Source organism: Falco peregrinus, chromosome 9 (assembly GCF_023634155.1).
Source record: "Falco peregrinus isolate bFalPer1 chromosome 9, bFalPer1.pri, whole genome shotgun sequence".
Lineage (NCBI taxonomy): Eukaryota > Metazoa > Chordata > Aves > Falconiformes > Falconidae > Falco > Falco peregrinus.
The window spans coordinates 5236206-5261074 of NC_073729.1; the positions used below are offsets into that span (position 1 = coordinate 5236206).

The 24869-nt window shown below is 42.0% G+C and overlaps 1 protein-coding gene across 2 annotated transcripts in view; it reads right to left on the bottom strand.

Annotated features, from left to right (window-relative positions):
- Positions 1 to 24389, bottom strand: part of KMT5B (lysine methyltransferase 5B) — a 29332-nt gene extending 4943 nt beyond the window's left edge. Inside the window, exons 1-8 of one of the 2 annotated variants that reach the window (XM_055813529.1) lie at positions 23765 to 24389; positions 15744 to 15986; positions 14783 to 14930; positions 4599 to 4764; positions 3191 to 3300; positions 1105 to 1271; positions 418 to 437; positions 103 to 239 (exon numbers count right to left, since the gene is read on the bottom strand). In XM_055813529.1, coding sequence (XP_055669504.1) covers positions 103 to 239; positions 418 to 437; positions 1105 to 1271; positions 3191 to 3300; positions 4599 to 4764; positions 14783 to 14930; positions 15744 to 15903 — 908 coding nt within the window. In that variant the 5' untranslated portion in view covers positions 15904 to 15986; positions 23765 to 24389. Of the gene's footprint in view, positions 1 to 102; positions 240 to 417; positions 438 to 1104; positions 1272 to 3190; positions 3301 to 4598; positions 4765 to 14782; positions 14931 to 15743; positions 15987 to 23764 lie in introns of those variants that run through there. The other variant, XM_027784988.2, reaches the window with a different exon arrangement.
- Between the last annotated feature and the right edge of the window lie 480 nt (positions 24390 to 24869).

Here is a 24869-nt window from a genome sequence, read left to right on the forward strand (position 1 = left end):
ATCCAAAAAATCTAAGTACTCATAATCAAGGACTTTCAGGTTCACCAGATATACGATGAATACGCTCAACTCCATCTTAAACTTATTTACATCAATGCATACCTTTCACAGGTGTAACATTCGCAGTATTCATTATTTTCTCCAAAAAACCCATCTCCATAGTAACAAGAGATTTCTTCTCCAGGTTCAATATCTCTTAGAGCTTTCACACATGCTGTATCTCTGCCCGTTGATACAAACTGAGGAAGGAGATGACAGGAAGGGGGTGGGGGAGAGGTTAATCATAATCATTAAGATTGAACAGTATCTAAGTAAGAAAAAAAAACCAAACAGTTGGGGAGGAAAAGGTGCAGGGAAAACCGAAACAAACAAACAAACAAACGTGGGGTGCTTATTTACTTTTAATTTCTTGCTTACCTTACAGTTAGGTCTGCAATCTGAAAAAGGTCCAAAAGATAAAGTCAATTAACTGTTGATAAGACCTGAAACATGAATAGTTGTAGATATCTAAAGTAAGGATTCACTCTGTCTTCAATAACTGTAGAATCTCAACTAAATACTGGGAGTTACATTAGTATTGCACAAAGCTATATATAAAAAGATGCGTATTTTGATATAGATTGGTTTCTGAGCTTTTACTTACGCTATCACCAATGTTCAAGTTTCCCTCCTCTTTAAGGTAATAGGATTTATCTTAAATCCTACCTGCTCTCCTTCAGCATACACATGCAACAGAATCAGTTAAGCCTCTGTGCTAAAGGTTAAAGGCGGCAGAAGAAGCTCACCTAAGAAATACGTTACTGTTGACTAAATTCACAAAGAATTCAAGGTAGCCTGCAATATGCTCCACTAATTTAGCTGCCAGTTCCAAAGTCTCCGCGAAGGAAGGAGGCATCACCTCCTAGCACCTTCCATGAGTTTCCCAGTTCACAGGTGATCAGCTCTGGTCTGTGAAAATCCCCACGGGATTTTGCCCTACGATAAGCCAGCGTGCCAGATTCAGACATTTCCCCTAAGGTCCCGTGTTGTTCAGCTCACGTATAACAACACTCCTAAGCAGAACTGATTCAGCCCTTTAACATGCTTCCTATACTTACTACTCACCGTGATTGATAAATGCAGCAGGACCGAGCCACAGCTGCGCACAGTTTTTCCGTGTGGAATACATAACACTGAAGTCATTTTCCCCATGTCTCAGCAGCATGTTTTCTTCCATTTCTGATAGTTCAGCAATACAGCCCACAAGTAATTCTATTTTATCATTTCGTTTCCTTTAGCGTAAGAAGAGTAGGAGAAATAAGAACATGTGCCAAAATTACAAAGTAATTTCACAAAAAGAAAAGCTGTCAATAACGGGAAGCGTTTTGTAAACCGTTTCTCAATCCTTATAGGCCTCGTGTTTTAATTCGGTTAGAGACAAGATATTAGGCTGAAGAGACTTTTTGTCAGACACAAAATAAATGGCTTTATGCTACTATATAGAATCAATTACATCAATTCTGACAGACGTTATCACCATTGTTTCTATAATTTCCTGAGACTGCAAGTAGTTGCAAGAGTTGTTTACTTCAGCTTCTACAGTTGTTAAAACCAAAAGCAAGATATTTTTATTTGTGCATGCTCCCGCCCCCCATCAACACTTAAGATGTTCTGACTTCTTCCAGCCGCCCTTTTTTGCTTTTCCTATACTTCTTGCTTTGGTCAGAAAAACACCCCATAGTAAAAGACGCTTGGAATTCCGTGGCTCCTTAAAAACACCCAATAGTATCGACTTAAAAAAGGCCAGAATTCATGCAAGATGTTTTCCTCTCTCACAAGTAGTTCTTCAGCATCAAGTTGGTCCTTGAAACAGACCACTGGAGGCAGGACACCAACAAACCCCCGGTGCCTCTGCGTGCAGCCAGCCGACCTGCCACCACAAGCACAGCAGATCAGAGGCGCCGAACAGCCAGCCCAGGAAGAAGCGCACCGTCTCCAGTATCTTGCAAGGGCATGGTTTCCACTGCTCTTCAGAGTGGCCTTCCAAATTCTGGCCCGATTACTCCGACACAGATGAATGTGGAGATACTAAACGTACATGAAGGGCATGAACTAGAAGCTGAGCCTTTTAAGGGCAAAGTTCTTCTTTTATATAGAGCGCTGAGATCTCTTTATCAGTTTTGAGTCTCACTAGTTTTCCAGGTATCAGCAGGGTTAGGAAGCGGGCCTCCTGTCTTGCTCTCTCACAGGTCAGTCAAGACTTCGAGCATGAAGAGTTAATTCATTTCCAACAGACCTAAATATAAAGCTTCCACCCCAAAGAATCAGCCAAGGGGAGAATTCAAACTGAAAAAACCCAACCCCCCAAAATACCGATTCTATCATGACTGTGGACCTTCTAGCTAGTCATGAAGAGCTACTGCCCTCAACCTTCTTACAGCTCGCCCTCCCACACGCCGAGGCCGTACCCCCACTGCAATGGCATGCTCACTCGGTACGCTGCCAGCGTAACGACTAGCTACTCATCCCTCGCCTGCGCGTAATGGCCTGTCATCGTCTCAGATGTGCTGTTCCGAGCATGTACTGCCACCAAGCAAACCGGCTGTAAATTACAGAGGGGAGGGGGGAGGAAGGGGAACATTTATTTTGAAATCTGAATTAACCCAGGGATCTGCTGGTGCTGCCACGGAAATGCTTATAATAAAACTCAGTTGTGCCAAAACGAGATGGGGAAATACACTGGGGTTCCAACTTCGTGTTTCCAGGAGAGATTTATCTTGCACAACCAAAATATGCAAATTAACACCCCTCAGTTTCACCAAGGTGAAAAAGCACATTTCCCCCACAATCATTTGTTGTGTAGCAAATCCAGCATAATGCGAGTCTTGACACGGTCATGTTTCTCACCAAAGGCCAACAACTCACGATTAGAGGAAGATAATTATCTGACTGAAAACAAGATTAAAAAAACCTTGTATACTGAAAACTGTGTGGCTACGCCCAAATCTACAAAGGAATGTCTCACATACGCAGGTATTGTGTTTAAGTACTTTGCAAAAACAGACACCAAATTTAATTTGCAAGTAAAAATATAAAACTTTATTTCTCTGGTCGCATTCTTGATTTTAAATCATACTTTTTAGTTTTCTTTTTTAGAATCTTCCAGAATAATTGACAGAAATAGAACGTAACAGTAAACTGTATTTCTTACCATTCTTTCGTTGCAACGATTTTGGCTCCATTCTGCTCAGAAGAATACCGATTACATGGCAGTATCTCAAACCCGCTGTCAGTTGCAAACATTCGTAAATAAATAAATACCTGCCACAAAAGAAAACAGTACTTTTCTGTTATAAGCAAGAAAAAGGCAGTGAGGTACTTCATATAAAAATAATGACAGTCAGTGAACTGCACAAAAAACACCACACAAAAAATGAATACTGCAGCGGGATGTTGTTTGCTGAAACGTATTTCTGATTATAAATTTTAGCTATACATATTATGTTCATATTATTTCTTCAGAGTAACTTGCAGGAATCCTCACATGGATAACACGAATATCCAAAGAGTTTAAAAAAATTAAAAGATTCCTCAAATGGTACATAATTAACCCAACCAATGAAAATGGATTTCTGCTTCAGGTCACTGAGTGGTTGCATTCAAGAAGAATTCTAAGAACCACCGAGACCTAACAATCCACAGGATGCTATTTTGTTCTATCCAGTTCTGAAAAATATATTACTTCCATAACACATGTAGATACTGAATTCAGGGATTGCTGAATACATTCTTTTTAGTTAAAGTGCAGATGTATTATTCAAAAAACACTCTGGGAAAACAGAATTATTTGCTACCTACTTTTTTTTTTACACTGCTAAATTTGATCACTTTAAAGTAGGCCAAATTCCTTTTGGTTGTATCTGAGAACACCACACTCATTCCCGAAGAAGGTTTGGTTGCTTTTCTGTTTGTTTTGGGTTTGTTTTGTTTTTAAGTAAAAAAATACTGTGATTTCCTTGCAACTTTCAGAGTCAACCACCTTTATGCTATATACAAAATGGCTTTGGGGTGTGGGAAGTGAAGGAAGAGGAATAACACCTTCCACATAAAGCCTCTATAACCAAAACAGTTATGGTATTTTGAGGTAGCAAGGCTTCTCCCTCTTCCTTCATCTTTTAGTCACACAGTTCAATTTACAACCACCAAACAAAAACCCCCACCAAAACAAAACAAAAAAACCACCAACACAAAATAAACAAAAAAGGAAGAAAAAACCCTTTCAAAGCATGAAATAAGTCTTTGAAACTCGACTCCCAGAAGCAGGTCTCCTCATCTGCTTATGACTTAAGCCAGCAGCAAAAGAGGCAAATGTGTTCTTCTTTTTACATGTGTATTAAATAAAAGGCAATGGTAAGTTAACAAAAAAAAAAGGTTTGTGTGTGCGCACAGAGCTAGCTGGGTTTTTAAAAAAACAAAGCAAGTTTCTGTTAAAAGGAAATCAAACAAGTAACATTACAGAGCAGTGCATTACTTTACTACTGCTACATTCCTAAGAAATCTGTACATTTTCTTAGCCTTTCAACCATCTGAAAAAGCACATTAATTACAAATACACCTACATGTTCCTTGAACAACCTTTCCTGCATTTTGTTCTTGTTAAGAAAATAGTGCCGGGCCCAGTCACCTGACGTCAAGGACTTGAAGGCTTTTTCTAAGTGCTCATCTTTCTTAAAACGTTCAATCACCTCTTTTAGTTCTTCTTGCCTTCCTTTTATAGGTCGAAATCTGAAATAAAGAATAAAACTATTCCAGTCCATTGTTACTCATTCTCAACTCTTCCTCACAGCTACTCGCAGCATGGAGTTCTTTTGTTAGCCATATAAATATTTAACTCCTAGTGTAAAGGAACGGATCATTATATTCTCAAATCACAGGTCCTCGTTTCCTGAGGTAAGGTAAAGCCAAGCATACTACTTGGAACATTAAAGCCCTCCATTCTGCTGAGAAGCACAATTTATTTATTGAACAAATTTCTGATAAGATTAACCAACACAGAATAAAATTTCACTGTTTTCGATGCCTATCATTTTGAACAAAACAGCTAAAGAGCTAGCATAATAAAAGCGTTATTGTCCTTACTTTCCTAATGAATTTACTACCATGTGCAAAAAAATCCAGCAAATAGACTGGCTGTAAGTTTCCTAGTTTACACCAGTATTAAGGGATCTTTGCACAGTTCTGCCTTTTATAGCTAGGCTGGGAAGTGTGCATGTGTGTGTGATTCTAAATGTAAGCCCTCTACAACCTCACATACTACACTAGATTTTTTTAAACTGGGAGCAAACAATTCAACAGCACAACTAAAAAGACTGAGTAAGAAATCTCACAACAGAAAAAAATGTGCAACTGTCTTGTGGAATGATTTCAAATCAACTTTTGCCCAACCCAAAGCCATACTATATTGACAAATGCACTGTATGGGCTTCTGTAGATCGCAAGCTCAACATCTGTGTTCATATAAAACACAACTCTTAATGACTACACAAGAAATATCTACAAATTGCAATACACAGCATAGATACAATATCTGTGGAAGACTGAAGTTCCAGAAGTTAGTGCGATCAGAAGCATTTTCCCCCAAAATACTGGCTACAGAAACAGGTAGCTGAAAATCACAGGTAGGTAACATATCACAATAAACCATGGTACATTAGCAGAGAATTCTGCCTTCTTCTCAAAGCTTGAGATATAAGAAAAACCATCCTTCATATCTTCAACAGGAAAAAAACGGTTACAGAAAAAAGCTATATGACCGCAAGAAGTAGGAGCTCCATTTTTGAGCTGCAAAACCATTGAGATAAAGCAGAACTTAAAAGATTATGTCAATTTCTATACATCACTTTTGACTGAGCCCATACCCATACATGCTCCACTTTGGGGTGGAGGCAGGTTTTGTGCACTTTTGAAGTATAGACACCCCAGGGAACTCTTCACAAAGATACAAATTTTCCAGGCTCGCCAGAGAAACAGTTTTCTGCAGCTCCTTTCACAGCTGACACCTTTTGCTTACACAGCGTATGACAAAAGCGTTAAACAAGCTAACAACATCTGATTAAATCCGTAAGACTGAGTCCCATCACTTGTTGCTTGAAGTGTGTTACCACGCCAATTTTATTTCCTCTTACTTACCAAATGTATCTGATGACAGAAGTAAACAAGGGGAAATAAAATTCTTGCAGCTGGTGGAAGGAAACCTCATCAACTCCCTTACTGATACCCTGTTTTTTAAATTACCGTATCACTTGGCTTATCCTTATCTTTGAACACTGAATGTTGCCAGTAACTTCTTTTCAGATGACCAAATAAGATCTGCTGCTTCTATGCATCTTGTATGGAGAAAACAAAATACCTTCAGTGTTGCACAGCCCAATTTTACTTCACCTTGTAAAACTGTAAGAGGTTAATCAGAAATAACTAATAATGATGAGGATTCAATTTCCTTCATTAGAAGTAAAATGCTGTACTTATGCTCCTGGTACAATACAGGCTTCCTAACAGCAGCATTACAGGTTATCAGTGTCCCGTGCTACTGCTTTTACACGTCTTCTCCACATTCTGCATCTGAAAAACCTCCCTGTAATATAACTAAGTGACCATTTAGATCTTTTTGACTATGGCAAAAATTATCAGCATAAACCGTGAGCTTTCATAGAAGAAGATACAGTAAGCAGTTCTGAGAAGACTTTGCTAAGTTTACTTCTGGCTGGGATAACACCAAACAAGATAGCAAGAGTTCATCAAGAAACAGAAGCCCACTTAGAATTGTAGCACACACTGTGCCAAGAAGTTTCAATCAAGTTCTTTATTAAAGAATATACTTATCCCATCTCCCCAAAAAGCGAAATGCCTAACAAGCTGGTGAGACCTCATCCTGGAAGAAAACTCCCTCCAGACTACAGGTGACATGGTCATTATTATTTTTGTTCTGTAGCACAACGAAGTCGCCATTGACTTGCCAGTCAGCTCTAAGAAGTGTGTCTCCCGGTTCTCCCCAAAGCAGGAAGACTTCTCCCAGATCTGACAGTCATAACTCACAGAGCTTCCTCAGATATTAAGGGAATTTAAAATGATACAGCCTGAACTGAACCTGACTAGTTTCAGAATAGGACTTGCTCTCGTTTTCAGTTTTCATCAGAAACAGTTTTCTCAACACTCAGTTGTACTTACATCGTGAGAAGTACAAAGCACAGCAATATGTACCAACATGACAGGCCAACATTTTGTTACGTCTTTATCCACAAACATAACAGGAGGAAAAGCCACAGGTTTTACAGCAGAAATTGATCTTCAGCTATTTCTGCTCTTGCTGGGCTAAACGAACAATTGCCCTCTCCCTTACATTCTATGTATATGTTGAAATGCACCATCTTTTTAGCTAAGTGACCCGCAGGAGCAAAGATAGGTGGAAAACTCATCACATTCAAAATTGCATTAGCACCTGAGACAGGCAACGGAAGTGCAGACAGACATAAGCATACTTGTGTATCATCAAGAAGCTTGGTCTAAACTAAAGAAAGCAGGATCTCCACTCAACCACCAGCGGAGGAAAAAAAAGGAGGAAAAAAATGCAGAGCAAATGCTATGCTTAAACAGTGGCTCTCAAGACCTACAGAAAAAGAATCAACACCCTGCATGTCCTAGCCATTATATACACTTCTTATAGCCCCAAAGCTATTCTGGTCTTTCACAGCATACTACTCTCAGACACTGACTGGATGTCCGCCTGACTAGCCACCTCGGGTAGCTGAGAACCTGGCCCCAACCCTGTAAGTCACTCGCATACCTCCACTGATCCCATTCAGTAGGTGTTTCTACAGGTTCTTGTCTCAGGCATCCCACACTGCTGGTGGAATTCCTTTAAATGTTTACTAGAAACTCATGCAACATCATTCTTGACAAGCAGAATAGTTAGTGTAAACCCAAGTCTTGAAAAGGCCAAAAAGGCAGCTGGATACTGGAAGGGGGTGAAGAGATTGTAAAACCCCCGAAATGAGAAAAGGTCAGACGAACGTTACACTGTATGCCAGGCATCTGAAACTTGAAACAGGAACTGGGTTTTCCAAAGAACACAACTCTCAGCACTCAAGGGTTCAAAAATTAGCACTAAGTACCACCTGTAGTACCTCTATCAAAATGCTATACCAGTATTCTTTACATGGTGACGAGGCAGAGACAATGAGAAAAGCCAAACAGGAATCCAAACAAGCAAGTGTCCACCAGTACGTGGAAAGACGCTGGAAAACAACATCATGTACAGCATTTCACCTCAAGGGTTCCCACACCAGTGAAACAGAACAACACTTTGCACCGTGAGCCTGAGTTTGCGAGTTATTTACAGCTCAACAGCACGTGCAAACTGCACTGAGAGCATATCAAGTTTAAGAGCTAATCCAGAATACTGCACCAGACTCCTGTGAAATCTTCAGTACTTTCTCAGGTGTATCTCCATATATACTTTAAAAGGTACCTTCTGATTTGAGACACTGAAGAAGCCAATATACCAAGGAAGTCGAGAAGTCAAGTGTTCCTTAAGAATTTGAGGGTCTGATGATAAGACACTTTACTTCTCCCAGGAGTATCATGAAATAGCAGTTTATTCATTAGTCTTTCCCAGCACTAACTACCAAAAAAGCCAATCACTTTTGAGAAGCAACCTTAAATATGATCATGTTGGTGTTACACAGCCTCCTCATTTATACACAACAATAAAAAAAAAATCTATGCATATGTTAGAAGAATCTACATGACTGTTTTTGAGCACCACCATGAAGACAGCCTGAAAAGACCCCACAGCTAAATGTATATATCTATAAACTGAGCCAAAGAAACTGGCTTTTAAGTGTCAGTGAAATAAGATCCCAGTTCAAAGAAGAGAAATCGAGAGATAGAAAGAGCACAAGAAAACCAACAAAACAAACCAGCCAACCCCGTCTCTAAACAGAGAGACGACTAAAGTCAGAATTGTTTACCCAGATTTCTGGTTTGCTCCTATGAACAGTACCTTTATCAGATTCAATCACGGAAACTGAACAAGACACACTGGTATTTGAATCTGCTCACAGGCACAGACCCCTTGAGCCACCCTACAAACAGCTTTAGGGGTCAGGTCTCACACGGAGTCTGCTGCAAAACAGTCTGTTGTTAGAAGTAAGCCAAGAATGAAAAACTCAGCTATCACTGCATCTTTAAAGAAATAATAATAGCCCTTCTTCCTGACAAGCTGCAGAACAGAAACTTTTCACACTTTCCTAGGAAATACTTATTTTTCCCTAGTCAACAGGATCCAAAAAAGCTATCGCTACTGCAATCTCAAAATCAGCTAGAAGATGAGCTTATCCCAGTAGTTAAGGGCAAACTGAGGTGGTCTCAATAAGGAAGACGTAAGAAAATGGCTGGGGGAAGCAAAGCTCTCTCTCTCTCTCAAGTTTCTCTTACCTCGGAAATACTTAAAGAATCTTGAAACTCCAAGGTATAAAGCCAAAGGTCAGTGAGATGCTTGCCTATAAAGGAAGTTAAAGGAGAGTTTCTGGTAAGTTCAGAAGCACAGTACCTTGCTCAGTCTTAGTCACTGAGAGCAGTGAGTTTGAACAAAAAGGATAAATTGATCCTGCAAGAGATCCAGTACGGAACTCCATCTAGCATACCAGTGCATGATAGAAGAGTTATACTTCTAAACCTCTTTCTTAACTTCTGACTAGGGAACATCAAGAAGAGTGAATTCATCAAACATAGCATCCCATTAACCTCTTAACAACAGGCACTTTGTCTGGGTATTTTTATTTAAGTGGCTATGGAAAGACAGCAAGTTACTGTTCATCTAATACTAGAGATTCAGCACACAAGCTGAAACTGCAAGGCTGTTAAGCATTCAAGACACAACAGAAGCTGAAAATAATCTTCTTATAATAAGTGGAAACAATTGATTTAGTTGATATACATTTTGGCTTCCCACCCCGCCCAACCTTGTAGTACAAGTATCTTAATTAGAATCTAGTTATATTAAAAAATCAACGCGTTCTGTGCTTAATCTCCAGTGTTGTTATCTGGAAAAAAACCCACATTCTTTAAAGGCCAAAGTTCAAAACGTCATTTTTAACGATGAAAGTAATCCACATTACTTAAATTTCTTGAACTGAAACTACACACACAACTGTGGTCAAAACTCCAATACAGTCTAGAACAGACATAAAGAAAATTCTAATAACCATGTCATTTCATTCTCCTTAATATGGTTAGCAAATAAATAGGGGTGGGTGGGTTCGAAATACATATGGGGGACACAAAAAAAGCCCCAACACTTTCCTTCATTCCTATTCTGACACTCCATGTAGTAAATTTAATTTAGCAGTTACCATGGCTACAGGATGCAAGCCACTCCATCCTTTGGAGTTATAACACTATTTATTGAATTTAAAGGTGAAAGTAGAAAAACTGTGTAAGAGTAAGGTGGTGGGTGTTGGTTAGAAGAGGGGCACAGTTTGGTGTATCTTTTTTTCTTTTTTTTTTTTAAATTCAAAACATTCAGCAGCAGCAAAACAGTTAGGTCCAATGTAATCACTGTGTGTGATTACACACAGTGAAGGAAGACAACCAGGAGCAAGTTAAAGGACTTCACCAAATTAAGTTATCAGAAAAAAAAGAAAAAAAAAAAAAAGAAAAAAAAGAAGAAAGCAAGCAGATTTTACACAAAAGTCAAACAAAATCATTTTGGAAAGTATACAAACACAGAGGTCTGAAGAATGTAAAACCTTGACTTCGAAACAGGGTGTCGCCATGTAACAGCTATGTACCTCTAATCCAGTACCTCTATCATGCCACAACACTTAAGTTGAAGTATACAGCCACATAACTTGCTTTACCTCCAAACACCACAGTTCAAGACGAATACCGAGCCCTTTAATTATTATATTGAAATGAGCTAAGGAGCACACAAGAGATTCAGCACAGACCCACGAATACAAGTAATATGGAACCACTTTGCCTTTTTTGTCTTTATTGCTCAACAGTGATTCTAAAGGGACAAAAATTGATGTACTCGGTCAAGTTCAGGAATGACTGACAGTTTACACCAAGGCCAGCAACTGTTCTTGGTGCAGTGTTGAGAGAAAGCAGCCTCCCCATACATCATCCCCAAACACTTCATGTTTGCTATGGAAAACATAGAAATTCTTAAAGCTTATTAGTCCTTTAGTCTCGTGTTACCAGACAAAACCACCTGCACCACACACCTGTTTGCAACATCACTGAAAGCAGCAACACAGAGTTAGGAAACACCCCTCGATTCCCCTAAACCAACTGACAATGCATTTGACTTCCTAAATCCCTTGCAAATTTCAAAAGACATTGGAACTGCTCTCAGATTCCCTAGCATGATGCTGTCTGTGCTTTAGGGAACCAGGAAACAACAGTGACTGGTAACAGCAGCAGTATGATCAGGAGTCTGGCTTAAGATTTAAACGCTGACACATTTGTATCCACGATAGTAAAGACTGGATTAGCCACTGAGGCACGCAACTTCAAGATTCAGTGCTCAGCCTGGGGAAATGCATCTGAAAATAAAAGACGGCAAGATAAACAAAAATTCACTTGGATTTTTACAAGTGTCAGTCTTAGTATCTAGTGTTAGACAACCTTCAACCCAGGAAGTATAGCTTGCAAAATTAGTTTTGTTTTTACAAAGAGGACAAGCATGCAAGACTAAGTAAATCTTACAGCCAGGATAGCCTTTGTCACAAAAAAAAGGTCTGATATAACAGGATTTGTACAAGAAGCAACAAAACCTCTTAGAGCAGCTATACTTGACAAGATTATGCTTCTTAACATATGGGTGTGGGTTTTTTTTTTATTAATTGCTAATCTGCTATTCTGTCGAGATAAGAGCTACCAATTTGATGAAAGAATGACCACAAGGCCTGTAGAGAGGGCCAGAAGCTCTGAAGACAACCTGCTTTCTCTTGCAAATCCAAAATGATGAAAAGAAAAAGTTACTTGTGGGTAAAGCTACTGAAAATGTTTCCAGAGCTACGTTTTATGCTGTCCATCAAATCCCTGGTGACAAGAAGGTATTTCAGAGGAACACTGGACAAACTCAGTGGGGAATCCAATTGTAATCTTTCCAGAACTAGTCTTCAGCTCTTTCAGACACTACTGACTTGACAGCTTACAGAGCTAACAGCCCAATTCCCAAGACAGAGGGCATTCAGGAATTGCAGGACTTTATAGCTACGGCTCCAGGAAAAAAAAAAAAAAAGAAAATTAACAATCATGTTCTCGTCACCATTCTACCATAAAATCACTAATTCAGTATAAAGAAGATGGAAAACAAAGACATTCCAACAATAATCTAGGTATTTTACTAGAAAGTTACGAGGGTTTTTTTCCTCTAATCAATATACTCTAGACAAAACAAAAGGTCTTTACAAATTCTTCAACTACAGGAACAAATGAAATACAGAAAGTGCTTATATAGAAGACAAGTACAAAAATACAGACTTGGCTTCCAGGAGTAAGCTAAAGTACAAATTCAGTGTGGTCATCAACTTATGCAGGGCTGCTCGTTGCAAAACTACAAACCTCTGCTGTTGGAAACACGTAAAAGCAGAATGGTGGCACTGTCCCTTTCACAGCACATCCTCAGACCAGGCAGAAGGGAACAGGAAATAGCTGCTTGCCATCATACACGGCTGTTTCATTTTAAGTGCACCTCAATACACAAACTATGTAACTAATACGACCTCATCACACTGAAGCAGAAGATGGCCAAACATAAGCTGTAAATCTTAATTTCTACTACAGTCACGTATTTGTGTGCTGGCATCTGGTAAACACTCCAGTCTTTTTGTATTGCTTTCCCCCCACCTTCCCTGAAAGCCATACAAGAACAATATCTCAGGAGCTCTAGAAAGACTACAGTTTACTAGATGGAATGAAGATGACCTAAGTGTCACAGGTACAGTAACAAGCAGATGTCATCACCGTATCAAAAAGATAAACAAGAACTATGCTGATGCCTTTATTTTCACTCATTGCAACAATAGAAACTCTCTCAATAGGACATTATGAAAGAGCCAAGAAGACATGTTTCTGGTAGGAATTGCAAGCCTCACCCAAGTATTTCCCATAGTGCTCCAAGATTATTAACTACAGTCCTTGAAGGCTGCCTGTAACTGTTCTCCAAGTCTGGGATAGGAAGAAATACACGATGATAGCCTTTGTGTAGTCTTTTGATTCAAATTAGTAATTAAAGTAGTATTTTAGGTGTTCAAAACATATCAGCAGAAAACATTTATGAAAGTAGCTTCTCCAACTATTTAACAATGAATACATCTTTTCCTTAATAAAAAGCGTACGAATTAACTACCCGTGCATAACTTGCAGACTACCATTCACACAACAACAACAACAGTCTTTTGAGCATATATATTTAGCTTGATTAACTGCAGGAAATACAAAGACACTCTGAACTGTAAGAACATCTACCTGGCCACAGCTTTGGGCACAATGTGCGAGCACAGAGGCACAACACAATAGCACAATGCAATACTGCACAATGCAATAGCATGGACGCAACAGGAAGAACTCAAGCATTCCTCAAAGACAGATGTTGCAGTCTCCAGTGGGGAGAAAAAGAAAAATCTCTTTGGAGCAAGTCTTTACAGTGATTAGGACCACTCTGCTGCAATTTCATGTGCAACTCATGCTGTCAGGTTATACCAGCAACTATTTATGTTACGTGACACCACCAATTAATCTAGTAGACATTTTTGAGGCAATCTGCTTTTTACATACATACATACAAAAATCTACCTAAGTGCTACTCTGGTTATGTGACCATGCTCTGCAGGTAAACTGTTCTTCTTTAAAAACCGCCACAGCAACAGTCTGAAGGGTTGAGCAGCCTGTTTCCCATGATGTATGGCCTGGAAACCCCAGCTCTTATTATTGTACAATAATAAGCACAGCGTTCCTGTCCTTAGAAACTTACCACTTACATACAGCTTCTCCATTAAGCTAGCAATGCAGATCTTGTACACAAACAAAAGCTTAATAGAGATCTACAGAATATGCTTACAATCAGCAGTATGTCTATAAAACAGGAAGAAGCATGCAACAACTAAACCTTACTGCCACACCGAATTTAGACCATAAGTATTCAGACAAGTGCATAACAGTGCAAAAGTATATGCGATTCTTTTTTTAAGCAAGTTCCCAGCATGCACATTAATTTATCTTATACATGCAGACATGTCTGAGTATCATTCCTTTAGCATGAGTCTGCAAGAACTTAAAATCAAGCGGCACCAACACTGAAGTGCTCAGGAGCTGCACTTTTCTTGTGATGTCCTACAAGTAAGGGGGGTGGGGGGAGCACCCAGGCACATGAAATAAACAGAAAAGTCCCCAAACACTAATTTCCGTCTTCGAAATATTTCAAAGGACTAAGGGTTTAAAACTTATGATTAACTTAACTGTTTAAGCTAGGAAACAGTGTCTGCCAACAACCTGTTCTACAGCATAAAAACACATGAGGGCTAACAGAAAGACCTATGACAGCGTTACAAATGCACCCTGCCACACAGCTCTGAGTTCCAGTTTCACATGCAATTCCGTTTTAAAGGCGGCAGCTACTCACAAATAGCTATTTATTCAGACTTCCACAAACATGCAAGAAATTCCATAGTTTTGCTCTGCTTACATCAACTAAGAAGATGAAATCTTTTCTAGAAAAATAAAGACAAGTTACCTAGTATTCATTTTGTGTGTCTGAAAACCTAAATAGGGATCAAGAACCAAACTAGTTGCTAGGTCATCGTTTTCACACAGTTCCTTGGCAGACATTCCAGAGGAAGGCACATAACGACTTTGACCCTCAAATCCTGAAGCACCGCTACCTGCAAACAAGAGAGCATATATTAGATATTGTTTAAGGAATGTTACAAAGTCCAGCTATGCTCATGGACAGACAGCCACGGGTTGGGAGACAAACAATATACAACATTTAAGGGAGATATATGATATCTCAAGAAGCAAGAGCACAGTTAATTTTTCACTCTTGCTTTCATTCATTTTTGTAGTAGCTAATGGAGAAAGTTATTTTAGAATGTATTTTATGGGTGTCTTAATTAATTTTGCTTTCCTTCTCTCTTCCCCTCCCCCACTACAAGCACCTTTCCAGACTACACAGTTCAGTTATGCCTGCCTCTCAAGTTTCTGACCTATAAATGCGAAAATTTCAAACCTGATTTTCCCAGAATCTGAATAAAGGACTTACACTGAATTTATATTTAGCCCAGACCAACAGTAAAAATAAAAATCCATCTTCCTTAAAACCATTTCACAATGACTATCAATATATGTGACTTCATTCAAAATGGGATTTACTTTTACATGCACACCTACTAAAAGTTGGGCTAGTAATTCAAATTACATTATCATCCACTTCCAATCACACTAGTTCTCACTTCATGCCAATCGTGTATTTTATACTTATACAGTTTTTCTTCACTTAACTTTTGGACTGATCTGAAGAGATCTATATACCTGAAGTGAGTTAACACATCCAACAAATACAAACATGATTAATACTTCTGACGACAGCTACACGCTGAATGCAGACCTCCTTCACGAAGACAAGACTGAAGCCTGACTTGCAAATTGATAAGGTGAATGACATACAGCGCTAAGCCCCATAAACATGTACATACATCTGCTAGACCTTCTCTCAACTCCATTTTTGCCCGTCTTCGGATTCTCCTTTCCAGCATGCTGCAGTTTGGTCTGATTCTGTGCATGGTCATTAGACGACTTGCTTCCACTTCTCCTGCCATTCACCACCATGTTCTTGGATTCTCCCAGCCACTTCATTCCCACAGACAATCTGACTCAGTTGCATTTAGTCACTTTTCAAAAGGCTTGGAGAAGCGGATGAATAATTTCAGTTCCAATTCCTACCAGAAGCAAAACATAAACATGATTAGAACTTACTGGGAAACTGTTTCCAAGACACAGTTTTAACAACAACAACAACAACAAAAAAAAGAAAGAAAAAGGGGATGGGGGAAAGACTGAGATCTGCATTTGTATTAGAAAGAAAGAAAAGCAGTTAATTAGCACTAGTACAGTGAACTGCTGCAAGTACAGATATCCACAGGTGAAGTATTGTCCTATGACTTACAATCACATCTGGAAGCAAAGACAGAATTCTAAAGCTGATAAAATTGAGCTGTCCATAGCAGTTTAAGAGCTGGACTATACACATATTATACCTATATATTTATATAGGCATACATACACATGGATAAATAGACACACAGTTATGTTACACCAAAAATTGAGTATTTTCAAACACACCCAATTACAATTTTATTTCCTAATAAATGAAACCTGTAACCTGTTTGGAACTCTACAGCAAAGAATGACGTTTATATAAACAACCTCCAGGAACTAAAGATGAACACAGTTAAAGAAACAATAGGAAAAAGAAAAGCAATCAGAAAAATGACAACATTTTTGGAATGGGGGTAGGGGAAAGATGTTAAAACTTTACTGAAAAATCAGAGTTCAAAAAACCCTCAATGATGATCTAGAGGGCCCAGGCTACTTTTACTGTTCCATGGAACAAAAAAAAGCCCCAGTCACAACACACCTGGCTCAATGGGCCAGTAGTAAGTGGGGTCACAAACAGAGCTGAAATTTTACAGTGGCCAGCAAATCACATGCTAGTTTTTGTCTGTAGCCTCAATGCCTTCTGCATAAATAATTAGAAGAAAGTTACTAATGCTTTTGTACACAGTTGTGTCTCACTCTGTGTAACTTGCAGGAAAAAATCCAATGCTGATTTAAACAATTATTTTACAACTACATTTATGCATTAGTAATTAATTTATTTGGTTTTAATTAATCGTCCTCCCTACTGCTGCCTCATAAAGAAACAAAGCATACCTTTTCTTTTTACTGTAATATAAAAAAGAACATTCATGCTCTGCTCCCAGCAGATAACACCACCTAACAGGCATTTCAATCTGCTAAGAAATCTGCAACAAACTAACAAAAGTTTTGACAGTGTCTTTTGTAGAAATTATGTTTTTAATCAGTTAAGAGTAGCAAACTACTGATTTCTGTTAGACAACTTCATAACCGAGGAATTTAAAGCTACAGAAATATTTATGGCCAGACGATTACTAACTAAGTCGCTTTAAAAGATTCAGAAGATTGAGGTATTAGAGAAAAACAGTAGGTAAGTGACTTTAATAGATACATTGGCTCAAACATTTTCATAGAACTATTATTCAGAAGTCTGCAGGTTTTAAAAAGTTTTACAAATTGTCAAAGAAGGATAGTAAGATTATTGACAAAAATATAACAAATCATACTGAGGAAAAGCTGGCTCAACTACTGCCTCAATATAAAGAAAAAGAATTGAGACAATTTCAGTGGACAAGGAATTTTCTTGCTGCCAGTGCCAAGTGGTGACTGGCTTTGACCTCAAGATTAAACAACAACAACAACAGTTTAAAATGTCTATTTTGCTGGACCAGCAATCTTTAACTGAGACTACCAGAATGCAAAAGTTGCTCTGCATAATGAAAAAATTCTTTAGGAAGTTACTAGATACAGCCTTCAGAAAACAAACCAGGGACTGAAAATCTGCTTGGGAAAACCCTATTCGTTGCATTCAGCTATAAGCAGAACCACAGATTTTTACATAGTACCTCTAAAAACGACCCCTGGAAATCTCGGAGCTAAACCTGCACTAGGCAACACTAAACTGTTTTGCTTCTTTTTTTTTTTTGGTCCATCATAGAGCTTGCCTGATAACATACATTTAAAAAGGAAAAAAACCCACAACAACCCAAATAAAACCCCAAAACTTTCTTGTTAAGGATCCCACCTGAACTTCTTTCAGAACACAGCCATCCCATGAAGATCTGCCACTGACTGACTACCACATAAACACTTAATGACAAACCCAATCTTCCCTCTTTCTGCTTAATTACTTTTACAGCTCTACATACTTTAATTAAACTCTGTTCCCTGTTTTTCTAACAGTGGTAATAAACAGCATTAAAACGAAAACTACATCAAAGACTTCCACTAAATTCAGCCTCGGTCTCTTTGTAAGCCAGGATGCAACTATACTCCACAGCGCGCCACATGCAGTTTGGGAGCAGTACAGGCAAAGTCAACCATGAAGTCAGACCATGGGCAATTACTGTATTGGATGCAACGATCTGGAGGAAAAACATCCAATACAGCAGCACTTCTGACAACTAACAGGTACAGTAGCTACACTTCCAGCTGGAAAAAGGCGTACTCTGAACAAAGAAGGAAACTGATCTTCCATCAGTCCAGTTGGGGAAGGGTGAGTACTATCTCTGCTAACACACTTCTCCCTAACAAATACAGTAACGACAAGGGAAGTATCATAGCAAAGGTAAGGAGGAATGTGGCCACAGAAAAACACTCAAACCATACTCTTAGTATATCCTTCGTTAGGAAAAATACTCACTTTTGCTGCAAAGTACCTTGATATAGATGACAACAGAAGTCCTTCCCAAGCAAAATCAAGTCATTCGCCTAGCAAATATTCTTGTGAAAAACCATTTATTTGAGCCTAGCAAGCAAGACAATCTTTGTCTCCATCTACTGCTGCCTTTTACTTTCTAATACCAGCCAGATGACAAACTTGAAGACCGCAACTGTGCTTCTTCAGCCTCTACTCCTTCTCCCAATAGACAAACGCTGCTTTTAAGGGGTAGTGTGAAAAGCCAGAACCAGCAGACAGGATTCCTTTCCCAGTGAATACCACAGCTCCTAGTGCCAACAGATAACCTAAAAGAGAGCAAGAGGTGCCCCACTCATCACCCCGTGTTCCTTAATACATCTTCAGGTGAGGTTTGCTCTCAACACTTTCTACATCAGCCTCATGCTGACAAGTCCTTTAGGAACAGAGAGAGACAAGTAAGACATGAACACCAGTTTCCTATTCAAGAAAAAAAAGGAACATATTCCACCTCCACATACTTTGAAATTCCTGCTAAAGGGCTCCACCATCATATAATGTAGCATCACCCATGGATCATTTATGACTTTGGGTATATCTATACTGTGAAGTTTACCAGCACAACTACAGTTTCCAAGGGACCTTTTTTATTTCCATGCAAATATCCACATTGCTTTTTTAACCCTTTATTAATTACACTACTACTCGTTAGAACTATACTGCCTTTTATAATTCTATTATGGTAGTTTTACAGGCACGTTTCCTCAAATGTCAAAAAGTAGCTCAATCACATTTGGCACCTCTCACTGAAGAGTTTAACATTTCATTGCAGAAGTGCCCTCAAAAATGAAAACTCAAGTTTCATTTACCTGGTTCTAAATTTATTAAACCTATTAATACACTTTGTGAGCATTATTTGCATTTCTGTAACATTCAGAAGCACCAATCAACAACTGAAGCACAAACATCATTAACACGGTCATCATGTAATACGCTCACAAAGCCAGACTTATCCATGTGTTTACCAGACTGATTAAACAGTACCATTCACATTTATATCACACATGGAAAGCTTCAGTCCTTTTATACTGGGAAGTGTAGTAAATACCTATGAAGTTGAGTAAAGAAATTCTATGGCGGTTAAAATGGATCTCAAAAGCTGTCTGAGCCTCCCAGGTTTTAGGCTCTCATCTCTGAAATCTATCAATTCAGAAAAGTTTTGTTGTGAGGGGGGGAAAAAAGCTGAACAAAATCAAATCAATAAAACCCTAAGCCACAGAAACACATACATCAGTAACCATAAGAAATTCAAGTATCATTTATTTTAGTCTTCCGTAAGACAGTTTTTGTATATATTTATTACTTAAAGGACAAGGACAGCTTCTAAATAGAGACAGTGGATTTTGTTCATCCCTCTCCAGGACACAGGCAAAGACATCAGGATCAGGAGGTTTCCTCCCAGGCATGGTCATCCTCCTCTTCCCTATGGTCTCCAGTACACAGGCAGCCAAAGGACTTCCTTCTAAAATAGGGTTTCTTTTTTATTTCTGTTTAAGAACTCAAACATCTAAACCAGTTTTGGGGTTTTGTTTTGGGTTTTTTTGTTTGTTTATTTTGGTGCTTTCTTTTAAAATTAACTATAGCTGCAAAAAGTCTTCCTCAACAAGACAGTGGCCTAAGGCAAATACAGGACACACAAAAAAAAGACCCAATGACCACAGCCTCAGCTTTTCTGGAGAAATCAGTGATATTAAGAAAAAAGATAAAAGTTTCGTTATTGATAGTTCTAAAAAAAGCAACAGACCTTGGAATTTGGGAAGCAGAGCAGAATTATGCAACCAGGTTTTCTATAGAATCACTAGGCTGTAGACTATTTCCTACAGCCACTGCATCCAGGTAAGGAAGAAAAAAAAAAAAAAATCCACCCACCCCCAAAAAATGTTTAAGTTTCTAAGACCACAGAAGACTCTGAACAAAGTCAAAGTGAAATGAAAAATTGCGCAGCTTTAAGGAGTTATTCAACAGCCTCAAATCTTATTTCAGTTACTGTTTTTGACAGCTCAGACAAGTGCCATTAAGCCAGAGAGGAAAGGGAGGCATAGGATGCTCCTGGCTCACAGAAGGTGTGAAGCCAAGGTACAGTGTCACTTCAAACAGAAACCTAACGTTGTATGTTACACTACAAATTATTATCGATGATACTAAAACACAGCAAAACCAGGCATGGAACAGAAGTCTTTGCAACCACAGGAGGTGACCAAAAAAAAAAATAAAAAAAAAATAAAAAAAAAAGAAAAGGTATTTGGGAGTTTACTTCCCCATAATCCGTGTAGTCAAAGCTGTACCTCAAAGACAGGCCAGGCAGTCCCACAGGACTTCAAAGATTCTGGAGCTGAGGGTGTGATTCCTCAACAGGACAAAAGCTACCTAGGAAATGCTACTTCAGTCCCACCCCTGCAGATGCCTACTTCAGCCACTTGATTTCATACCCACTTTTGACTTTCTTTGCCCCTGGGATAAGCTGGTTCAGTAAATTAAACCACCAGAAAAACAAGGGGGAAAAAATGTTTTTTGGATGTTTCTTTTCAGCTGCTTAGTTCTCAGAATAAGCTCGGTGAAGAATTGGACAGGGGTTAACAGCAGCACGTGGGAGGCTGTAAGGCTGTGTCAAAATTACCAGCTCCTGTCAGTTCAAACTGTTGCAGAACTCCAGCCCCAGGATGGGGGTTTGTGAGAGCACATGTGGATTCAAACCGGAGCCAAACCCAGGATTCAGCCCCGCACCCATAGCTCAGTCTGTACACTGCCACTTTCCCTTGTGCCAGTCCCTTCGCTGCCACGTGATTTCTGTGTGTCAATCAGGATGCTAATCCAAGTACAATGCAGGCACAGAAGCAATAGGTGCTAGTACGAACCAGCAGCAGAGAGGGAATGCACAGAGAAGTGCTTCAGGAGCTCCTGCCCCTTCTCCTCTCCCTCCCCGCCCACCCCCCCCACCCACTAGGTGCTGGCTCAGGGTGAAACCAAATAACGGGCTGAGCAAAGCACCCTAAAGGCTGCATGATTCCCCCCCAGCTCACTGCAGCAACTCCAGCGTTCAGCAGGTTTTCACAGACCAGTCCAAAAGCTTGCTGTTTCTGCCAATTCACACAAACATTTCCACCAGTTCTGGAGCTCAGCAGACCTCTCCATAAGTCAGTTTAACCCACTACCCCAACAGGGGGGTCAGCAGGTACTTTTCTGCTGGTTTAATGTGCTGAGTGGGTTTAGCAAAGGATCCAATGGGCACTAAAGCAAGAGAGGATGCAGTACCGGAGGAGCAGCAGCAGAACCTTTCAAAGGGGAAGAAAAAGCATCAGCTGTTTGAAGAGTTTAGCTATGTGACTTACACCGGTTCAGCCGAACCTAGCAGCTCAGGGGAGCCCCACCATGGCTGGCACAAACCACACCATAGTTCAACGAAGGTTTCAAACCAGCATAACCTCAAAAGCAGCCCTGCTGCCTCCCCGCCTGTGTGTGCCTGCTTCCACACCATCCTCCCTCTGTGCCAGCAAAACCACTGGGGAGGCAAGTGGTGACCGAGTCAGGGGAGTCACCAGAAAAGTCCGAACCTCCCTGGCCTGAACCACCGTATACAAGAGGATGCTGCCGGAGGGTGGGGGGACAAGGTCAGGAGCACTTAAGCTAGGACTGCTCCTAAATGCTCTGCGTTCTCAAACCACAGCTATGGATTCACTGTTTGGCCCAGAAGTATCATACCTTACACTTACTATGTTAATTTGGGCATGTTGCATTAAAGCACAATGCTGTCTGTGTCTGAAGTGAAAAGGATACTGGGAATTGTAGTCCTGCAGTAGGATAGTGCTAGCAGAGCAAAACAAGTATTCAAGAGCCTTGTCAGTCCTGTTACCAAGTATACAAGGATACATCATCCCACTTATTCATTTAATCATCCCACTTATTCATTTAATACGCAATGCACTAAGTAATTACTTTAAATAAGGCTTACTTTCCAGTTTGCAAACTCAAATGGGTATAAAGCAGAGATGTTTGTACGTGTCTGGCTCTAATAACAGAATAGCAGGGTAAACAAACCCCGTTTTTCAATCAAATAAATCTTGATTTCCTCACACAGCCTCAGTTGCAAGGAAGAAGGCTTGAAGAATTCAAGACAAAAGATCATCTTTAGTGAAAGCAGAAGAGGATGCACGCACAGCTACAGTGCCAAGACGACAGAAACAGGGCATGACTGTCTCAACTTACTCTGTGACACATTTTAGCCTCATTGATTAAAACCTCCCACTATGTATTCGTAGTTACGCTATTAAACACTTCGATCAAATCGCCGCCTCATATGTGTCACCCTGCGCTGAGTTCAACCCGCCAGACAACTACACCAAGTTACACACTTCAGATCCTCACACAGCCTGCGACACAACTCGACAAAACACCACGGACTCTCTGCCACCCGCTGCTTTACTTTTTCAGCGAGCAGCGTGTGGAAGACCAAATGACTTTTAAGTTTCAGATACAGATGCCGGACAAAGATTGTGCTTTCCCCCCTTCCTTAAAAGCATGTATTCCGCGATAAAAAACCAATAAAAATAAAAATCACAAAACACTCCAGGATGTCAGGCGTTAATTGCAGCAGGCTCCGAGCGCGGAACGGTGGCTCAAACAGCCCGTAATGCCAAGCGAGCGGCACAGCCGGGCTCGGAGCTGCTGCTGGGGCTGGCCCCGAGGCGGGAGCCGTGTCGCCGGGCCCGGCAGTGCCGCAGCGGGACCGCACGAACCGCCGCCGACTGCCGGCCCTGCCAGGTCCCCGCTCGCCCCCGGGGCTGAGCCCACCCGCAGGGAGCGCGGCGGGGCCGGGCCGGGCCCTCCCCGGCCCCCTGCTGCCCCCTAGGGCCCCCGCCGCCCCCGGCCCCGCCTGCCGACACCCCCGTGCCCGCGGGGCCCGCAGCGCCGGGGCCCGGCTGTCAGCGCGGCGACCAGCCCGCCCTCCCCCTACCCCCGGCGGCGGGGCCCTGCGCGGTGCGCGCCCCCCCTCACCGCCCCAGCCGGGCCGCGGCGGGGGCAGCGCAGCGGGCACGCCGCCTGACGGCCCCCCGGAGCCCCCGGCCCCGCCGCGGGGCGCCCCCCGCTGCACCGCCCGCTGACAGGCCGGGCCTGGCGCCTGCCTCGCTCGCAGGGCCCCCACCCCCCCCAAAGACACGGACTCACCTCCCCGCTGCCCCCGCGCTGGGTCCCTCGGCGCTGCCCCAGCCGGCGCTGGGGGAAAATGAATCATCAAAGGGGAAGGAGCGAGGGGGAAAAAGGGGAGGAAGGTGGGGAGGGGGCGAAGCGAAGGCTGAGCGAGGGAAAGGCGGCGGGGGAGGAAAACGAAGGAGGGGGAGAAAAAAAAAAAAGCGGCGATAGTGATAAAAAATAATTCCGAGTGGGGGGAGGAAAAAAATGGCGGATTAAAATCCAAGATGGCGGCACCGAGCAGCGAGCGGTGCAGGGGGGAGGCGACGGAGCGAAGCGCGTAGAGATCCCTCCGCCGAGCCCCGCGAGAAAGAGTCCCCTGGGCTCCCTCGCAGAGACCCCGCAGGGCGGCCGCGAGGACGGGCCGCTGTCGCCGCCGGTTCCTCCTCTTTCTTTCTTCTCTGCGGGGAGCCCTCTTTCCGCCGGGCTGCCGAGGCGGGCAGGCCACCGCGCTCCTAAGTTTCTTCTTCTTTCTGCCGGTGAAGCCCGCGACCTCCTCGCCCCGTCTGGGGAGACACCGCCTGCCCCTGCGCTGCCGGCGGCGGAGGGACACGGCGGCAAACACGAACTCACGCCCGCCGCCGCGGAGGGATACAGCGCTGGAAAGAAAACACTGCCCGCCCCCCTCCCGCAACCTCCGCTGCTCCCGCTCCCTCCCGCCGCCCCCTCACTCCGGCGGCAACAGAGACAGCCCGGCCGCCCGCCAGCCCCCGCGCCCCGGCCGCGCAGGAGGGACGGCGCGGTCTGCCGCTCCCATGACAGCTCAGCGCGGCGCTGCGCCGCGGCGGAGGGATTTCGCTGAGAGAAAACAAGATCCGGTCCACCCGCGGCTCGGGCCGTGTGTGCGGGGAAGAAGTGCCGGTCCACCTCACGCGGCGGTGGGATCCCTCCGCCCGGAGCTGCCCTTTAAATACGGGGGACTCCCCGCCGCGGGGGCGAGTGGTGAACGGCTGCTTTGGTGACCCCGGGTGGTCGGAGGGGGCTTTAGGTGCTTCTTTCGCTCTGACTCCGGGGTTTGTGAGGGGGTAGTCGGCCTGAGGGTGTGGGAGCCGCAACTTCAGCGCCTCAGGGAGCTTCCGGG